Source organism: Eumetopias jubatus, unplaced genomic scaffold (genome assembly GCF_037043125.1).
Source record: "Eumetopias jubatus isolate StellerSeaLion01/CBP00866 unplaced genomic scaffold, mEumJub1_p1.0 scaffold_12, whole genome shotgun sequence".
Lineage (NCBI taxonomy): Eukaryota > Metazoa > Chordata > Mammalia > Carnivora > Otariidae > Eumetopias > Eumetopias jubatus.
This window is the reverse complement of record NW_028274818.1, coordinates 93,100,123-93,118,615: the sequence shown is the minus strand read 5'-3', so window position 1 is coordinate 93,118,615 and position 18,493 is coordinate 93,100,123. Positions and strand designations below refer to the sequence as shown.

At 53.7% G+C, this 18,493-nt stretch overlaps 1 protein-coding gene across 10 annotated transcripts in view; it reads left to right on the top strand.

Moving 5' to 3' along the window:
* XPO6 (exportin 6) overlaps nt 1-12,232 on the top strand; it is a 101,667-nt gene extending 89,435 nt beyond the window's left edge. For 4 of the 10 annotated variants that reach the window (XM_028110177.2, XM_088029059.1, XM_028110178.2 and 1 more), the window contains 7 exons: nt 2,946-3,101; nt 4,193-4,307; nt 4,486-4,657; nt 6,108-6,269; nt 8,514-8,612; nt 8,790-9,020; nt 9,627-11,522. In XM_028110177.2, the coding sequence (XP_027965978.1) occupies nt 2,946-3,101; nt 4,193-4,307; nt 4,486-4,657; nt 6,108-6,269; nt 8,514-8,612; nt 8,790-9,020; nt 9,627-10,070 (1,379 nt within the window). In that variant the 3' untranslated portion in view covers nt 10,071-11,522. The other 6 variants (XM_028110184.2, XM_028110186.2, XM_028110185.2 and 3 more) reach the window with 4 other exon arrangements.
* Nucleotides 12,233-18,493: the final 6,261 nt, after the last annotated feature.

The following is an 18,493-nucleotide window of genomic DNA, read 5'->3' as shown; positions in this document are numbered from 1 at the left end:
TGCAGTGGCGCTCCAAGTGCTGGTCTACAGGGGACACCTGGCCTTCGTATGTCCGCTCACGTTTTACTGGCCAGAGCATAGGGGTATGCGGCCACAGCTTCCCTGCAGAACGGGTGCCACCCTGTGTTGGAGCCACTGTGTGCTGGAGTGATCTGCTGAATGGGAGCAGCCATTTCCACAGGGAATAGACTTAACAGCAGTTAACATCTGTGGCGTGTTCCCTGTTTGCCAGGCGCTGGGCTGAGAACTTTCTGTACAGATGTTCATTCAGTCTTCCCTGCAGCCCAGTGAGGTTTGTCTTCTTCTCCAAGTGGTAACATGAAGGCCTGGAAAGCTTTTCCCACTGCAGCTTAGTACTTTGACAAATTTTGAAACCTACACTTAGTTGAAAGACTAAGCAAAGGAACAACCGTATATCTTACGTGAGGGTTACTTGCTAATATTTTGCCACACTTGTGTTCTCGCCCACCCCCCACACTTTTTGTTTTTAACAGAGCCATTTAAATAAAGTACATTGCTGACATTGACACTTTATCCCTGAATTCTTTATTTTACTTTATTTTTTAAAGATTTTATTTATTTGACAGAGAGACAGCGAGAGAGGGAACACAAGTGAGGGGAGTGGGAGAGGGCAAAGCAGGCTTCCTGCGGAGCAGAGAGCCCGATGCAGGGCTTGATCCCAGGACCCCGGGATCATGACCTGAGCCGAAGGCAGACACTTAACGACTGAGCCACCCAAGTGCCCCTATCCCTGAATGCTTAACCTTTATTTCTGAGAACAAGATGCTCTCTTATAACCCAAACACCACAAACACAACCAAGCTGTGTGGCCTGGTAACGGTAACATCATTTAATACATAGACGCAGTCAGTGTTCCCCAGGTGCTACCAGAGTGGCCTTTTTTGCTTCTTAAAAATCGAAGATAGAGTCCGGGATCCTGTGTTCTCTTTGGTTGTCACATCTTTCTAGTCCTTTAATACAGAAAAGCATTCCTGGTTCTTGTTTTACATGACATTGACGTTTTTAAAGAGTCCAAACCCATATTCTCGTAAAATGTCCTGGAAGCTCTTCTGATTGTTTCCAGCAATTTGGCAGGAATACCACCTGGGCAGTGTTGTGTGTTTTCCGTCACATCGCTTCTGTGTGTCCCGTTACTGGCATGCTCAGTGTGGTCACCTGCCTCAGCAGTGCCTGCTGGTCTCTTCGCAGTCAAGTGCCCCCTGCCCCATGGCTCAGCAAGTGTAGCTTGCTCGGGATCAGAGAGAAGGCAGTGGGGTCAGGAGTGAGACCTGGGTCTGAATGGCTCCAGATCCTGATTCTTCACCACATTGCCCCTTTGTTCTTGAAAGCACTGTTTTTAATGGTCTGGTAACAGACCGCCTATCCAGTGGAAGTACCACACTTTATATACCTATTCTCCTATTACATATTCAGTGGTGCTTTCAGTTTCCCCTTGTACATTTCTGTGAATGCATTTTGGTTCTTGTTTCAATTTCCTTACACATCAGAGGTCAGATTTTGGTCTCTTTCCCCTGTTGGCTTTTCCTGCTAAACTGCTTTCCCTGTGCCTTGTGTATCTTAGAGAAACATCTGACCCAAGTGCAGTTTCCTGGCTCAGTTAGAGTCCCTGTGCTTGGAGTAGTGGTGTGTGAGTGGCTCCTTCAGTATGATGCACGTGTCTTTGGCTCACGTGCCAGTGTCCACGTGACCAGCCGTTAGAAGACCAGCCTGTTGTGAGCCATTATTTTCAAATCCTTTGAGTGAGGTGGTGTTACCTGTCTATCCACATTTTCAGATGACGAACTGAGACTTAGAATCTAGTGGAGGCAGGAGTCAAACCTGATTGCATCCACCTCCGGAGCATCGATTCTTTCCGCTGTACCCTTCCCTGGAGGCTGCTTCCGCCCCCACAGAGGCTGGTGAGCGTGGAGGGCCAGGTGGAGGCCAGCTCTTAGTTTAGCTCTGGTTCTGCCCCCGGAGCTCCACCAGGGCTGAGTCTGCCAAGCTCAGGCTGCGCCATGGGGGGCTTTTGGGGGCAGCTGGGGGCACGCTCTGTGTCTAAGGGGAGAGCCGTCTCCACCAGTGATGAGGAAGGATGGTACCTTCCCTATGCTGAAACTTCCAATAGTCCAGGCACTTTAATGGCAACATTCTCAACCTTGTCTGTCCTCCTCACAGCAGCCCTGCAAAGCTGGGGCTGTTGGCTGTCCCTGATGTCCTGACAAGGGGCCTGCCCCGCTTGTAGAGCCATCTAGTGCTCGTCTGTAGCTCCCCCCGGGGCTCCTTGGAGCTGGGCCCTTGCTGTGTCTTCTGAGCTCCTGCCCGTTTGCCGGCCCCTGCCTCTGCTTTCTCTGGGCGCTGTGTGGAGGCATCATGTGAGCTCTTGCATCGGGGTCTGGTTAGGAGTGATGTCGTTAATAACACAATATCATATGATAATCATTGTACATATTGTCAGACCCTGGGCCCAGACAGTGTATTCCTGACAGCAGCAGCAGATGTGCCGCCGGGGGCTGATATGGATTGCCTGGCCAGCCATCTATCTGGAACTGACAGCATGTCTCATCTGCATGTGTCCATTCTCGCCTGGGGTAGTTCCCTTGTGAGGCTTATTTTTTTTATCTGTCACCTAACCTGAGGCTACACTTTTATCGTTCCCTCTCTGTGGACTTGTTTCTGGTGGACAGAGGCAGAAGAGAGGCAAAAACCTGAGCAGGCAGGCCACTGGAGTCTTGGCGGTAAAAAGGGAAAAAAGAGAGAAAAGGATATAGGGAGAGAGAGAGAGATGGATAACTCAGTCAAGAGAGAGAGACGGTGTTCCTTTAGCAAGACTTCTGCAGCAGTCCCCTGAATACCTGTGCAAATGTCCCCCCTTCTCGTGTGTTCCCCGTTACATTGCTTTATCCTCAGACAAGTCCTAACATACACTGAATCTCGATTTGCAGCCAAAGTGATTATCCACCAGACACTTAGTGTCTTAGAAGACATCGTGGAGAATATCTCCGGGGAGTCCACCAAGTCCCGGCAGATCTGCTACCAGTCGCTGCAGGAATCTGTGCAGGTCTCCCTGGCCCTCTTTCCAGCTTTTATCCATCAGTCAGGTAGGAGCTGGCTGCAGGCCCCCTGGTGGGGGGAGCGGAAGAGTCCAGAGGGACTGCTGGGCTCTGTAGAGCACACCGAGCGGGCAGGCGGTGCGGCCTTGCGGCTGAAGGCAGAGCGCGGGGACGGTTATGGGCAGTCTGGGGCTAAGGCCCCCCGGAACCCTCACCTGGGCCTTGTACCTGTGTCGTGTGGCCCGGAGTCACTTGGGGCATTTTGCCTCATGCACTTCTAAGTCTTTTGCCTTCTCCCAGTGTGGAATGTCAGAGGATGAGGTGATGGGGTCATTGTACAGGAGAGGAAAGAATTTTTCCCATGGGTGTTGCTTATTTCCTTCGATAGCAGGGTGGCTTTTGCTGACATGGTTCCCACCCTCTGTCAGTGTCACCGATAGAGGTTCTCTGACTCTGTGGATGCACGTGGCCTGGCTCTCCTGAGAGCACTTATGGTAGTCTTGTCAGTCACGAGGGAAAGATCGGAGCTTGCTAGTTAGCACGCGTTCCCTGATTGCCTCTTGTAAGCAGTGTGTGTGAGGTTAGAGCCAAAACATACTGTACAAGATGATTGTCTAGATCTGCAAGTAGAACCAGACTAAATGTAACCAGTATTTTCTGCAATTAATCCCTTTAATGGGCCAGGGCCATGCAGCCTCAATACACCCTCATTATCCACTTTCAGCCACTTAACCCGACCCAAGTGCAGGGATTAGTGGTCAGAGAGAGAAATGGCAAGAGCACTCAGGTGTTGACCCAGTTGAATCACTCCATCAGTGTGAGCACAAAATGATCCATCTGCAGTGAGAATTCAGCGTCGCTGGATGCCGGGTGGTGAAGGCAGCTGCCCCGTGACCTTCACTTCTAGTGAGCCGTCGTCAGCCAGAGGTTCAGGATGCCAGAGCTTTTTTCTCGGCATATCCCTGATGGTTTCCCACTTTCCATCATGGGCTCCGGGGGCGTTGGGGAAACTTCTTCCAGCAGGAAGCCTTTAGGCGAGGTGGTAGTGCAGCTTGCAAAAGGAAGGCCATCAAACCGAGGGGGCTTCCAGTTATTCCTGTGTGCAACTTCTGACCCATTTGCTTTGTGCCTTCATTTAGATGTGACCGATGAGATGCTGAGCTTCTTCCTCACTCTGTTTCGAGGCCTTAGAGTACAGATGGGCGTGCCTTTCACGGAGCAGATCATACAGACTTTCCTCAACATGTTTACCAGGTAACCGCAGACCTGCTGTCCACCGTGGCTTCCAGACTCCCAAGGGAGGAGTAGTCGGGCTGGGCTAAAGAGCCTGGGACTTTATGCTCCTTTTCTTCATGTGCCACAAGCGTTGGTTTTCATGCGGGCCCCCAGAAAAACATTTCCTTGGCTACCGTGTGCTTCCCATTGTCTGTAGAGAACAGTTGGCCGAGAGCATCCTCCACGAAGGCAGCACTGGATGCCGGGTGGTGGAGAAGTTCCTGAAGATCCTGCAGGTGGTGGTCCAGGAGCCTGGCCAGGTGTTCAAGCCTTTCCTCCCCAGCATCATCGCCCTGTGCATGGAGCAGGTGTATCCCATCATTGCCGAGGTACGAGGGGCTGGGCCGGTCCCGTGCTGCCTCCTGTCTGCCCCGGGGAGGGAATTAGTGAAGAAAAGGCATTGTGTTTTAAAGCTAATTTGCTAGTTGTTTTTTTTTTTCGTAAAATATTTTTTTCCGAGAAAGAATGCCCTTAGCTTGATCCAGTCTTTTTATATTGGTTGAGTTAATCAGAACTAGTCTAGTGAAAGCATAGCAAGGTTGGTTGGTGAGTAAGAGCAGTCTGCCGTGGCAAACAATTTATAACTTTAGGTGAATATGCGGTTTTTTTCAGTGAACATTGTAACAAATGTACTTTCCTAGTAAGAACTTCCACTGATCTCAAGGATATAAGGTTAGTTCTTGGAACCGTGCAAAGGTTTTATTGTTAAAGGAACGTTCTTTGTCCTTAGAAAACGGACATTCAGCGTGACAAGATCCAGAATAAGTGTGGATTTAACTACATTTTATGTGATAGTTAAATAAGAGCTAACCTTTTTAAGGGCCCCAACTAAGGCTTAAATAAGTCAGTTGCTTTGCATCATTAAACACACTTGGGTCCTATAAGGATTCCTGCCATGGGAGCTCGTGCCCTCTGGTCCCAATTTAATTTTAATCAAGACTGAATTAAATATATCTGGGCCTTACAGGTTTTGAATTCTCCAGAGACATCTGGAATACTGTAACCTGGCATGCCCTCCAGTGACTTGGAGATTTTCGGTTCAATTAGAAAATACTGCTGAGCCTGCCTCCCTCTCCCCCTCTTCCCGGAATCCTGCCAGTGACAGAGGAGACAGGCCCAGGGAGCAGTTAGCCTCACACGCTGCCTCCCCCTGGAGGTCTTCTGCCGTTGCTCTCTGTAGCTCTAGGTGCTCTTTAAAGTCCTGCTCCGAGGGCAGAACTGCTTTTAAAGCTTCTTACTTGTTTTGCATAATAAGATCAACAGGTTAGCCGGGACAGCCTTTTTTATCCTGGGAAAAGGAACGTGACCAAGAAGATGTGACAGGTCACATCAGCTGCTTTCTAAATAGGAAACCCACATTCCTAATTGTTCTGCCATTTGGTAGCCTTTTTTTCCTGGCTGAGAGGGCTGAGTGCTTCTGTCAGAAAAAGGGCCCCTCTGGGTGCCTGGCTGGCTCAGTCGGTAGAGCATGCGACTCGTGATCTTGGGGTTGTGAGTTCAAGCCCCACGGTGATTGTAGAGATTACATAAAAATAAAATCTTTAAGAAAAAAAAATTTGTTAAAAAGAAGAGTAGAAGGATAAAGGGCCCTCGGCCCTGGCCTGGGCATCGTGTCTCTGCGGAAGTACGCCTGGTTTGAAGTGCCAGCCCGAGGGTGACGTGACCAGATGAGTGTGGGGGGGACACTGACACTCTGCTTGCTGGTAGCAGGCATCGTTCAGGTCTCTCTTGCTCTGAGCCACAGGAAGGGCAGGTGTGAGGGTCTCTGTGTCTCTGCAGCGCCCCTCCCCTGATGTGAAGGCTGAGCTGTTTGAGCTCCTTTTCCGGACGCTCCATCACAACTGGAGGTACTTCTTCAAGTCCACTGTCCTGGCCAGTGTGCAGAGGGGTATTGCCGAGGAGCAGATGGAGAATGAGCCTCAGTTCAGTGCCATCATGCAGGTAACGTGCAGCAAGAGCCCGTGAGGCTGCCATGTGATCCCAGGACGGAGAGCCTCATTCTGGACACCACCTGGGTCCCTCAGCTGTCTGTCCCTTGGTTTGCTTCCCTGGCATACGGGGAGGCCACGTAGTCTCTGGTCAGAGCTCAGTGCTACCTCTTAGTACCTGGGAAGTTAGTTAAGTTCTTGGGGCTTCAGTCTCTTCATCTGTAAAGTGGGAAGAATGCTGCCTATTTTGTGGGTTGAGGGTGAGGCTGACTGGGTTAGCTTCTGCCCAGCTGCTGGTGCATGGGGGTGCTAGATAAGTACCTGTATGCCTTGTAGCGGTGCTCCCCCAGTGTGAGGGGCCCGCCTGCAGCACATTGAAGCCCCCTTAACTGGAAGCTGAGTGGAGTCTCTTGGGGAGGGGCCCAGGGATCTGCATCTTGTAAAGATCATTCCAGCTCATACCATACTGGGAGAGCATAGCATACTGGGAGAGTGCTGCCCTGTGAGTGGGCTCCCTGCGGGGCTGACTGCACCCTGCTGTAGGGGCCGCGGTGCCTCCCCTTGCTGGGGGTGGCTGGGCTGCCTTGTGGCTACTGTCCACTGCTGTCCTCCTTCCACACTTCATGGTAGAACTTTTTATTCTGAGCCCAGGTCCAAGTAGAGGATTTTCTTTTTGTTTGTTTGTTTTTGTTTCCAGTGCAAATTTTTCTCCTTGGGGTAGCCAGAGGGATTCTGCCTTCCTCCCTTGAGCTCCCCCGTCAGCACGCACACGTGCAGTCCCTGTGCGGAGACGCTTCTCCGGATGAGCACATGCCCTGCCCCTGGCCTCTCGCTGCCCTTCTGTCTCCAGCGCGGCGTTGGGTGTGGAATATTCAGTGTTTGCTCTCCTACCCCCCATGTCAACCTTGCTTTTAAGCCTTCTTGGGCAGATGGGTGCCTGGCCCTCTACTAGGCTGGTGAAAGCCACTTTGGAAAACAGCTTCACAGTTTGGCAGTTTCTTATAAAGTTGGGTATGTAGTTACTATCCGACAAACCACTTCTAAGCATTTTACCTAAGCTAAATGAAAACATATTCATGTCACATGTCCACAGGTGTTTATAGTGGTTTTTTTCATAATTGCCCAATTTGGAAATAATCCAGATATGTATCAGCTGGTGAATGGATAAACCAAGACACATGCATATAAGGGACTGCTACTTGACAGTAAAAAGGAACATATTCTGACACTTGAGACCAACGTAGATGACTTCCAAATGGTTATGCTGGGTGAGAAGCCAGACCCCAAGGGCTCCAGACCGTATGATTTCCACTCCATCATGTAACGTTCTGGAAAAGGCAAAACCAGAGGGACAGAGAAGGGGTAGGGGGAGAAGACTGACTGCAAAGGGGACACGAGGGGACTTTTTGGGGAGATGGAAGTCTTGTGTGTCTCGATCGTCATGGTGGGTAGATGACCGTGTGTTGGTCAGAATTACACAAGGGTGAACTCCAAAAGGGTGAGTTTTACTCAGTGTCACACTTGAGTAAACCCAACTTAAAAAAATAAAACCATCGGGCATCATGGAGATCCCATTGCTGCCGCAGGCATTATGAGACCCCTCATAGCTCAGGGGCATGGGAACAGGATGACAGAGCAGGCAGCAGCTTGTTGGGAGTGGGGGCTTGCACATCACTGGCTTGGGGTTTTTTGGCAAGGGAGGGGTGTTACTTTTTGCTTTAGAACTTGTAACTTTGACAGCCCGGAAACTGCAAAGGAGTTTAAAAATTTGTTGTTGCTTAGCCCCAAGGCAGAGGCAGCCAGTTTGAAGGAGCCTCCCAGGATTTGTGGTTTGTAAGAATTGGGACACCAGGGAGAGGGTATGTGGCTGACAGAGGGTGAGGGGTTGGTTCGAGGGGAGGCAGGAGGCAGGCTTCAGAGTCCTCTGGGTTTGCTGAGGTTTTGACTAGAGTCACTTGACTAGCTTCTCGCTTCAAAGGCGGAATCCATGAAGGGATCCAGAGGTTTATTACAAAAGGTCAAGTTGAGACCCATATGTGAAGTGCGGCCCAGTGGGGAGGACTTCAGAGCTATGACTACTCGGGAACATTCCAAGATCTGACCAGAAGACTCAAGGCCGTGGATACCCTCATCCTGCCATGGACATGAGGAACCACTTGCAGAGTGCTGGTTCTTTTGGTGTGGGGTGGGGGCCCTAGGAGGGCCAGGTCTGAGGTGCTTTAAATGCTGCTCATAACATAGTGGTCTTATTCCCTAGGCTTTTGGACAGTCCTTTCTCCAGCCTGACATCCACCTATTTAAACAAAATCTCTTCTACTTGGAAACTCTCAACACCAAGCAGAAGCTGTACCACAAGGTCAGCGCCCCCTCTCAGAAAGGGTCCTTCCTCCAAGGCGTCAGTGGGGCGGGCAGAGTGCCACCCTTCTGGGGCAGCAGCTGGGGTGCGTGGCAGGAAGTGGGCTGGGATGCGGACGGGCCCCGGGGGTGGAGTGAGCCCTCGTGCCATCGCTCACCCCGGCCTCTCTGTCTGCAGAAGATCTTCCGGACCACCATGCTGTTTCAGTTTGTGAACGTGCTGCTGCAGGTCCTGGTTCACAAGTCCCACGACCTTCTGCAGGAGGAGATCGGCATTGCCATTTACAACATGGCTTCTGTGGACTTTGACGGCTTCTTTGCAGCCTTCCTCCCAGAGTTTCTGACCAGCTGTGACGGCGTGGATGCCAACCAGAAAAATGTGCTGGGGCGGAATTTCAAGATGGATCGGGTGAGGAGAGGGAGGCCAGGCTACGGGGAGGGCAGGCGTGGGTTCTCACCCTGGCACCTGCTCAGGGAAGAAGGGGCAGGCCACTTCCGTGTGTGGTTTGTGCCCGCTAGTGGCTCCTGAGCAACTCGGTGCTGTGGCTGGATGCGGGGGGCCCCCGCCTCCCCACGGTGGGGGCTCCTGCAGCCAGTGTGTTCTTCGTCTCAGCCATTGGGCTCCAGCCCCGGCCCCAGCAGTCTGTCTGATTGCCTCTGCACCCCATCGAGCACACCCATCCCCCTGGGCGCAGTCGTCGTTTCCTCCTGGGTCCTGAGCCACTATAGCCCAAACTCTCAGTCTGGGAAGACTGGCGCTCAGGAACCACGTCTCTGAGTCCCCCCCAGGGTTAGGGATGGGCCCTTGGGCTCTGCCCAGGCCTCCTGGTTCAGCATGGGCTGACCTGCTGTCCACCCAGGGAACGTGGCGGGAATGGGGTAGGGGCTGGGGTGGTGAAGGCGCTGGATGCACGCAGAGCCATCGTGGCCGGTGCATCTGGGTCCCATGGCCCCCAGCTTCTCCTGTCCCGGGGTGTCCTGTCTGGACACTCACCTGCCCTCTTTCCTCTCTCAGCCGTTAGGTCTCTGCACTTGCCTGCTAGGCTCTTCCTGGAACTCTTCCCGTGGAACGAGTCCGTTTCATCCTTCACCGCCTGACACGCGGCAGAATGAAACCTTTCTCCCTCATCCTCGTGGTGTCCCTGCCTTGCCTCCTGCGCTGGAGCAGCCGGCCCGCAGTCCCACTTCCGTGTGCAGACTTACACGGGGCTCTTGCTGGAGCAAATTCTGCTCACTCCTTGCTTATCTCATCTGTGATATGCATCAGGGTAGTTTTCTCTTAGACTCACTCGGTTCCTGTTTTCCTTTGTCTTGGACTCTCTCTTTCCCTGTTTTCCTTTGTCTTGGAATCTGTCTTTCCCCAGGATCTGTCTCGTCTTCTCCTGAGCTTCTGGAACCTCACTTCAGCCACTTGGGTAGTGTTCCTTCCTGTTTCTTGAGGCCAAGTCCTAATATCTAACCCTCAGTTTCTAATGATGTCCTTATCAGTAGACGTCTTGATTGAGAAAGCGGTGGCCTTCAAATCTAGTTCTGCATCTGTGCACCTGGGGGGCTTATTAAATACACAGAAACGTACTCTTGTGTCCTGCCCCCCCCCCCAGGGCATTTGAATTTGGCATTTGGGAGCCACTGATCTAAAAGACACCCCTTTGGTTTGTTTTCTGGAGGATGAAATAAGTATACGAACCTGTGCCTTCATTCATCTGTTTACCGTGTACCTGACACTGGCTGGCTCTCGGGCCCTGTGTGGGGTGTTGGGGCTCCAGTCCCTCTCCCTGGCTTCAAAGGAGCCTTGCTGGGAAGACAGGCAGCATCGCCCTCTGTGGATGACACTTGGGCCAAGCACTTCACATGCCCCAGCTCTTGGAAGCCTTCCAACGACCTTCCAAAGTGTAGATCCTGTTACTAATCCCATTTCACAGATGAGCCGAGGCTCAGCAAGCTCAGCCAGGAGCTGGCAGTTAGAGAACTTGGGAATGCTAGAGCCAGGAAGCAGGATTCCTGGCTGGGTGTTGGGGCTGCGGAGCCAGCGTGCACGGCCCACACGCAGGGTGAGCCAAGGGCACTTGGAGAGTGAGGAGCAGAGGTGCTGGCCTCGCCAGCTGGGGCCTCTTTGGCAGAGGCAGGCTTCGAAGTAAGTTGGAAGAGGAGAGAAGGTTAGCCAGGTGAAGGGCGGGTGGGCCGAGGCGCACCGCAGAGCCCTGCCAGCGGGCTTCCAGAAGGTACTGCTGTGGCCCTGCCAGCCACGTGGGGTCCCACTGGCTCCGTGGCAGGCACCGTTGATGTTACTCTACATTTGGAGCTGCAGTGTGGCACCCAGTGATCCCGGTCTAAGCACAAGGAGGTCTCGGCTGGTCTTACTGGGTTATGGTAGAGTTGGGGGTTCCGACTGCAAGGGGCCCTCTCCATTGGTGTCTGCAGCCTGTGGGCTCCTGCGGGAGTGTCCCTCCTGATCGGGAGGGCCTGCCCGGAGCCCGGGGTGGGGGAGGAGTCTGTGGACACAGCTCGGCCGGCTGGGATGAAGGAGAGGTGTACGTTGGCAGACATACCTGTGTTCACGAGCGAGTTCAGTCTAGATCTCCTTCCCTTCTTTCTGGGGGACCTGGGGCAAGTTTCAGAATCTCTCTGTGCTTCACTTTTTTCACCCTTCACACGGGGGCACTAACAAAACCTGCACCGTGGGCTCTTGGTGAAGTTGAAGTGACTTAGCATCTGGATTGCTTGGGGCAGGGGCTGGCCTGTGGTGGGCTCCCACAGGGCCTTTGCTGTCATGTGGTGCATGATGGGCGTAGATGTTCTGACTTTCGTGAAGCTTTTGCAGATCTCTGAGGCCCACCCCAGGATCGAAGTAGCTGGGGTAGGATTGGGGGGTGATTTGGGGTATTGGGTGGGGCTGGGCTGCAGCTGTGCCCCTGCCTTCCAGGACCTGCCCTCGTTCACCCAGAATGTGCACAGGCTGGTCAACGACCTGCGTTACTACAGACTCTGCAATGACAGCCTGCCCCCCGGCACCGTGAAGCTCTAGCACGGCCTGCTTACCGCCAGGGGACGCGCGCTCCGGCTGTCACCCGCCTCCCCTCTGCCCTCTGCCACGGACGGCGCCCGGACAGGCCTCGGCCGCTCCCTGGATTCTCGCACCCTGGACAGTGGTGCCTGCCCCCCACCCCTCTCCATGCTCCTCTCCTGTTGCCCACCCAGCCGAGCTGGCTGCAGGGTGCATCTTAGCACTGGTTGGAGTGCGCAGAGCACCGGGAGCAGGCAGAGGGTCGCGCGACCAGGTTCCAGGGAGGCCCCAGGGAATCCTGCGGGCTGGTCCGCGCCATGCCCGCGGACGTCAGCCATGAGGCAGAAACGCCAAGGACCGCTCATGACAGTGCCACCTTCTTACCATTCCGCCCCCGGCCCAGCCGGCCCCGGAGAGACTTGATGCTGGAACTGTTTTGGCACTTCTGTCAAGCCTCTCCTGCCCTGCCCTCCGATTGCCTTGAAGTCTCTGCTCTTCGTCAGAGATTTGCAGACTTGTGGGTTTTTTTGTTCTTGTTTTCTCATCATTCCATTGTGATACTAAGAAACTAAGAAGCTTAATGAAAAAATAAAACGCTTATGTTGTTGTTATATAAACACTGGTCAGGGAGCATCTTTCCACTCAGCCCCCCCCGCCCCCCCGGGGCCATGTGCGGGTGGAAGGCCATCCTGGTGGGGAGCAGGGCAGTGAGGTCGGGGCCTGTGGTGGGGCCCTGGGAGAGCACCGCAGAGGAGGGCCAGCTCGGGCGGGGTCTCCTAGACAGCCGCTCCATTAAGCTGCGGGAAGACACAGGGCCCCCGGCTCACCTAGCAGTGTGGGTGGGTGAGGAGCCCACGTGCGGTCTGCCACCCCTCCTCCTAGAGAATGGATCCTTCCTGAGAGACCCAACCAGGCATTGCCCATCGGTGGACTGAAGTCTCGCTGGAGGTCAGCAGCCGGGTGGAGGGCTGAGTGGGTGGCGGGTGTGAGGAGAGGTTGCGCAGGAGAGGGCACTCGGGGCTCACTCTCAGGTGTGATGAGAGCTGGGGCTGGTCGGCCATTCGTGTGTGGCAGTGGTGCTTGTCCTGAGGTTGCTGGGATGATGCATCAGCAGCTCCTCCTGCCTTGAGGGTCCCGGTGACCAGACTGACAGGACTAGGCTAGATTCTTCTGTTTTGTTTTAAGATTTTATTTTTAAGTGATCTCTACACCCAGTGTGGGGCTCGAACCTACAATGCTGAGATCAAGCATTGCACGCTCCACTGAACCAGCCAGGCCCCCCTGGACGAGGCTAGATTGTCATGTGGGATCCCAGCCCTGGCTGGAAGAGGCTTGCTCACCTGCAGTGAGGGTGGCCACTGGCTTGGTGGTAGAACTGGAGAGGAGGAGGGTGTTGGGGGGGCTGATGGCTTCTGCTTCTGAGGCCTTTATTAGCATCACTGTGGGGGCTGGGAGGGGCGGGGGTACCTGGGCCGTGTGTGTGTGCACACGCGTGTCAATCACAGCCTCCCAGCTGCAGTTAGCCCCACTTGAGAGTTCAGAGAAGAGGAAATTGAAACTCCAGTCGCTCTTTTGCAGAAAGGAATTAACATCCAGTTATTCTCGGGCTATAAATACCATGTCACCTGCCTGTGTGGGAAGGCTCGAGTGTGGTCTACGCCTGAGCCGGTGAAAAGGCTTTTTGAATGCCCGCAGATGGGAGGGGCAGAGGGATGGGATCTGTCGCCTGAGAGCTGGGACGGAACTTGAAGCAGGACTTGGGGTGGTAGGGGAAAGGCCGTGGGGAGTAAAGTGGGCCCAGCAGTTTTGTTTCTAGACTGCTGGGCATGGCTCCAGCTGTGTGAGTTGTAGTGAGCTCCCAGTCCTTGGAGGTGTGCAAGCAGAGGCTGGGTGACCTGCAGAAAGGGTCTGCTCCCCTGGTGCTCCCCTGACTCATTCCTCTTGTCCACAGTGTGCACCCCCGACTCCCCTGCAGGGCCTGGCACAGAGCAGGCCTTAAGGAGTGTGGCTGGAATTGGGTGTGTTCCCAGGTCCTTGACAAACCCAGAGACTGTCTGCATTGTGAGGGAGGGGCCAGGGAGAGGCCCCTGCAAGCCTTCAGTCAGTCTTGGCCGTGGACTGACAACGCTGAGGTTTTCACCGAGTGGGCCGCTTGCCCTGCCACCTTTGAGTGCAGGGAGGCTGTCACGATGGTCTGGCCCCATCGGTGACATCCACCCGAGGCATAGCACTGGCTCTGGGAAGGGGTCTGATGAAACACTTCCAACTTCCAACCTTTTCCTCTACTTGTCTGCCATCGGCCTCACGCCACAGACAGTCGACTTTCTTTTCCATGGCCTTTTTTTTTATTCCTGACTAAAATACTGTAGTGAAAAATGCAGAAAGCTAAAAAAGTCACCTAATCCTACTGCTCAGAGAAAACCACTGTTAATATTTTGGTGAATTTTCTTTCGCAAATACGTACAAACATGTATGGTTTTGCTCTTTCTTTTCCTTTTCATTGTAAAATTGAGCTCGTGTTGTTTTGCAGGCTCTTTTATTCATTATCGTGCTGTGACCGTTTCCTCGTGTTACTGGTCTAAAACGTGATTTTGAATGGCGGAGGGCATTCCAGGGACATGCTTTGTTTACAGTTTTTCTGATTACAAATGTTTGCTGCTGCAGTGAGCATCGGTGCACACGAATCCCCGTGCTTGTGTGATGGTTCCACGGGTCCTCGTACTCCATGTGGAAGTGACGGCACAAATGTTCTCGAGGCTTCTGATGGATCCTGCTAGGCCTGATTTCTCTTCTGAAGAAGCTTAAGTTACAGACTTCAGAGTTGCAAAATGTCTGAGCTTGTAAGGCTCCGCTGAGATCATTTGACCAAATCAGCCCCTGCTTTTTGTGGATCTTGGGGACTCTCCTGCCCACTTCTGAGTGCCACCGTTATCCCCGAGTGACGTCTCCACAGGGAGGCTGGGACCAGGGAGAAGAGAGGTGCTGATGGTTCTAGTTGACTCCCGGGGCCTTGACAGGAACCCTGATTGACGGCAGTGAATTTAACAAACATTTCCCGAATCCCTGTCTAAGCCCGGTGCTGGGTTGCAAGTGAAGGACTTGGAGGCTAATAAGGCAGCTGGTGCCTGCCAGGACTTGCAGGCCCGTGACGAGACGGACAGACAGGTTAGGTTGATGCCCACAGGTGTGCTAAGTGCAGTGATGGGGGTTTGGGGCCCAGGAAATGGATGGAGAGCCGAGGATCAGGGGGGCCTCACCGAGGGTGATGACCACTGAGCTGGTTCCTGGAGGGTGTGAAGGAGCTCCCCGGTGGGCAAGCGGGTGAGGACACAGGGACGATGGCGTCTGAAGGTGGGCCAGCAGGCTGGAGCTGCCTGGAGACTTGGCAAATTGCCAAATTGGCATGAAGCTTTGATGGGGAAATGGCTGGGGTGCCCATCAGTGTTGCTTTTCTTTCCAAACAAGGACGTCTGGAGTGAAAGCAGACGGTATCAGCAGGCATCCTGGGGCAGCAGGGGTAAGCTGGGGACTTCGGGTCTCCCTCATCCCGGAAGAGAAAGCGTCTGGCTCTGTGGGGCTTGGTGCATCAGCACCGATGGGAGGAGACAAAGGCCCAGCACGCTCTTCCTTTCAGCTTCAGGTGCAGCCCCCTGGCTCATCGGAGGGGCCCACCGTGGTCACCAGCCCGGAGACAACGCAGCTGATGACGGGCAGCGTCCTGTGCGGCGAGCACGTGGGAGGATGTGGCCTGACAGCACTGGGGCGTCTCTGGGACCCGCTCTGGGGCAAAGCAGAGGTCTTCCCTGACCGCCTCCTCAGGAGCGCCCCTGAACCCGCCTTGACTGCCCCATGGCACCTGTGGTGGCCCCGCCCACATGAAGGCAGGGGTGGGACTAGGCCCACAGCAGGTGCCCCAGAATGTCGAATGCCTGAGGGTTTTCCAGATTCATCCAAATGGGTTTCTCCTCACACGAGGAAGCCTGGAGTCACTCTAATTTTTAACATAATGAAGCTACGTCCTCGGTGTCTGCTCCCAATGCCAAGCCTTACTTTTCAGGGCTCCTCGGGGAAAAGCCCTCGAGTGAACAGCTCTTCAGTGAAGGATTTCTTTAGCTCAAGGGCTCCCTTCTCTGCTCTTCCCTGCTTGCATCATTGGAAACATCTGTAGAAATCCATGTTAATTAATTGGCTCCAGCCTTGGAGTGGGTGAGGTGCATGGTTGATGGCACGGTCATGTGGCCTGCTGGGTTAGGCCTCAAGCTGGCTCTGAGCCCCGGTGACCCTGAAGGGCACTGGGAGCTCTTGCTGAGTCCACGTTGGGTGCCTTCCCTGGGGTGGGCTGGGGTTGGGCTGAAAAATTATTTAAGTGAAACATAGGCCAGACACCGGTGGGCATTTTGGCAACGGGTAGATTTTAAAAATAAGCCGGGGTGGCTCAGTCGATTAAGCGTCCAACTCTTGGTTTCGGCTCAGGTCATGATCTCATGGGTTGTGGGATTGAGCCCTGGGTCCGTGCTCAGCACAGAGTCTGCTTGGGATTCTCTTTCTCCTCTCCCTTTGCCCCTCTCCTGCTCACGTGCATGCCAGTGCTCTCTCTCTCAAATAAATAAATCTTTAAAGAAATAAAAATAAGCTTCGTTCCCCCCCATTATAGAAATAATACGTGTTCCTTGGAGATAAACAATACTCGCTGCACACACGCACACACACACCCCCCAGCTCACTCTGGCTATTTCAGCCTAAGCCACGGCAGGCCAGTTGGGTGGAAGTGGCCTCTGGGACGTTGTGGGCAGTTAATCTGGGACCTAGTTTCTCAGACTCACATTGGTGTCTGCAGCTAGCTGCGGCCTGAGGCCAGAGGCTCATCCAAAGGTGCGTCTTCTCCCTGAAGTCAAGAGAGTAAACCACGGTCATTCTTGGAGCTGCTGAGGAAGGCAAAATCCCCATTTTGCAGAGGTGGAGCCTGAGGGCCAGAGGCTCCAGTAGGTCTGCGTCCTGCCTCTTCCCCACCGGTGTTCCCATGCGGGAGCCGATGACTCCTAAGCTCCCCAGGAGTGGCGGCGACCTTGCTTCCAGCCTCGGAAGGACACTCAAGTAGGAGTGATTCAGACTCTAGAGAAAGATGTGCAGACCATCTCAATCTTCGCTGCTGAGCCTGCCTGGGGAGGTGCCGGGAGCCCAGAGGAAGCTCTGGGGGCTTTTATTACGTTAATGATCTGTGTTGTGGCATTTCCAAAAATGGTTCCCACCTCCTCCATGCTGGAAGAGGCAGGAGGAGACAGGCTGTCACTGCCTCCCAGATGCAGCCGGCTTTGCCTTTGGCAGGTGCCCACCCACCCCCTTAAGGATTTCCTGCCTTCAGAGCAAACGCTTACAGATGAGAAAATCGAGGTTCAGAGAGGGTAGTGACTTGCCCAAGGCCACACAGCACATCACTGGCGAAGCTGGGGTCCACTTTCAGGTCTATAGGGCTCAAGTCTGGAGAACTCCAAATCCTGCTCTGTTCCCTGCCAGAGGCACTATGGCTACTTTACTCTGTCTTCTGCCTTGTGACAGACCTGAGTTGAGGCACTTTGCAGGTGGCGCCTGAGCTGTGGGAAGAACAGGGAGCTGAGAGCTTGGAGTCTGGGTCCCCGTGGTGGGTCCTGGATTCACTGTGCCTGCCCATCCCATCCCCTTCCGTTTCTGGGCCCTCTCTCTGCTCGGGGTGCGGTGGAGAGTCAAGACAGTGGGCGTGAGGAGGGGCCCTGCTTCCTGGCGCACAGTGAGGTGGGACCCGGGGCTGCACATCGGGGAGGCCCTGGGCACTCCGGCCCCACTGAGGGCAAAGGTCCTTGGGGTTTCTATGTGGACGGGCTTGTGGAATCCAGGGCCACCGTGTAGGTTTCCCTCACGGTGACAATGCACGTCGGACTCACCCTCAGCTCAAGGATGCGTTTCATTTATGATCTGGTCCTTTTGCTCATCGCTGGACATTTGCTGAGGGTCTTCACTGTGACAGGTACTGGGTCAAGGGCTAGGCATGAAGCATGGATAACACAGGAGTCCTGGCCTCCAGAAAGGGAGGGGGGATCCTGTTATGTGCCACGTGGCTTTATGTGAGTATGTGTGTGTGCATGCATGCACACACACGCGCGCTGGGGGGTGGACAAAATGTACTCTGTACTCTGATCGGAGTCAGATGTGCACAAAATGTACCTCCTTCTATAACTGATCTCATTTTGCTCTGAAAAACAGGTGGCAGGAAAAATGTATTTTTAAAAAAATGTGCTGATTTAACAGAACCCGTTCTCTCCACATTTAAAACAGGCTCTTCTGGATAAAATGTTCAGTTAAAGTTCAAACTCTAGACGGGCTTTATGTGAATTCCGAAAGGCACCTCTTCCTCTGAGCAGGTGCAGCTCTGTACCAAGGAGGGTGGAGGGTGGGCACAATTTCAGCCGGGACCTATCCCCTCAGCCAGGCCTTCTTGGACAGTGAACAACTTGCACAGCTGTCCATGGTGGATTTGTCAAACTCCCCATCAAAACTGTCTTGTCTCAGAAGACCTCCCTTTCCCTTCATCCCTCCTCTTTCCAAGGCGGCTTCAAGGGGGTGTTGCTTATATGTCTCTGGGGTTGCAGGAGGCATCTCTAGCCCTTGTTTTGGATTTTAGACCCAGAAACCAAAAGGCCACTCTTAGATGGGGCTGGCCTGAATATCCAAAATGGACTCAATCCTGGATCCGAGGCTCCGTGAGTCTATAGGCTGTGCTCCCATCTGTTAACACCTGACCTGTACCAGTCTCCTGCAGGACAAAGTAGGTGAATATTAATGAAAGCGGTCACTGGCCCCTGCAACCCCCACCGCCCCTGTCAGCGGGGTAGAAGATCAGGAGT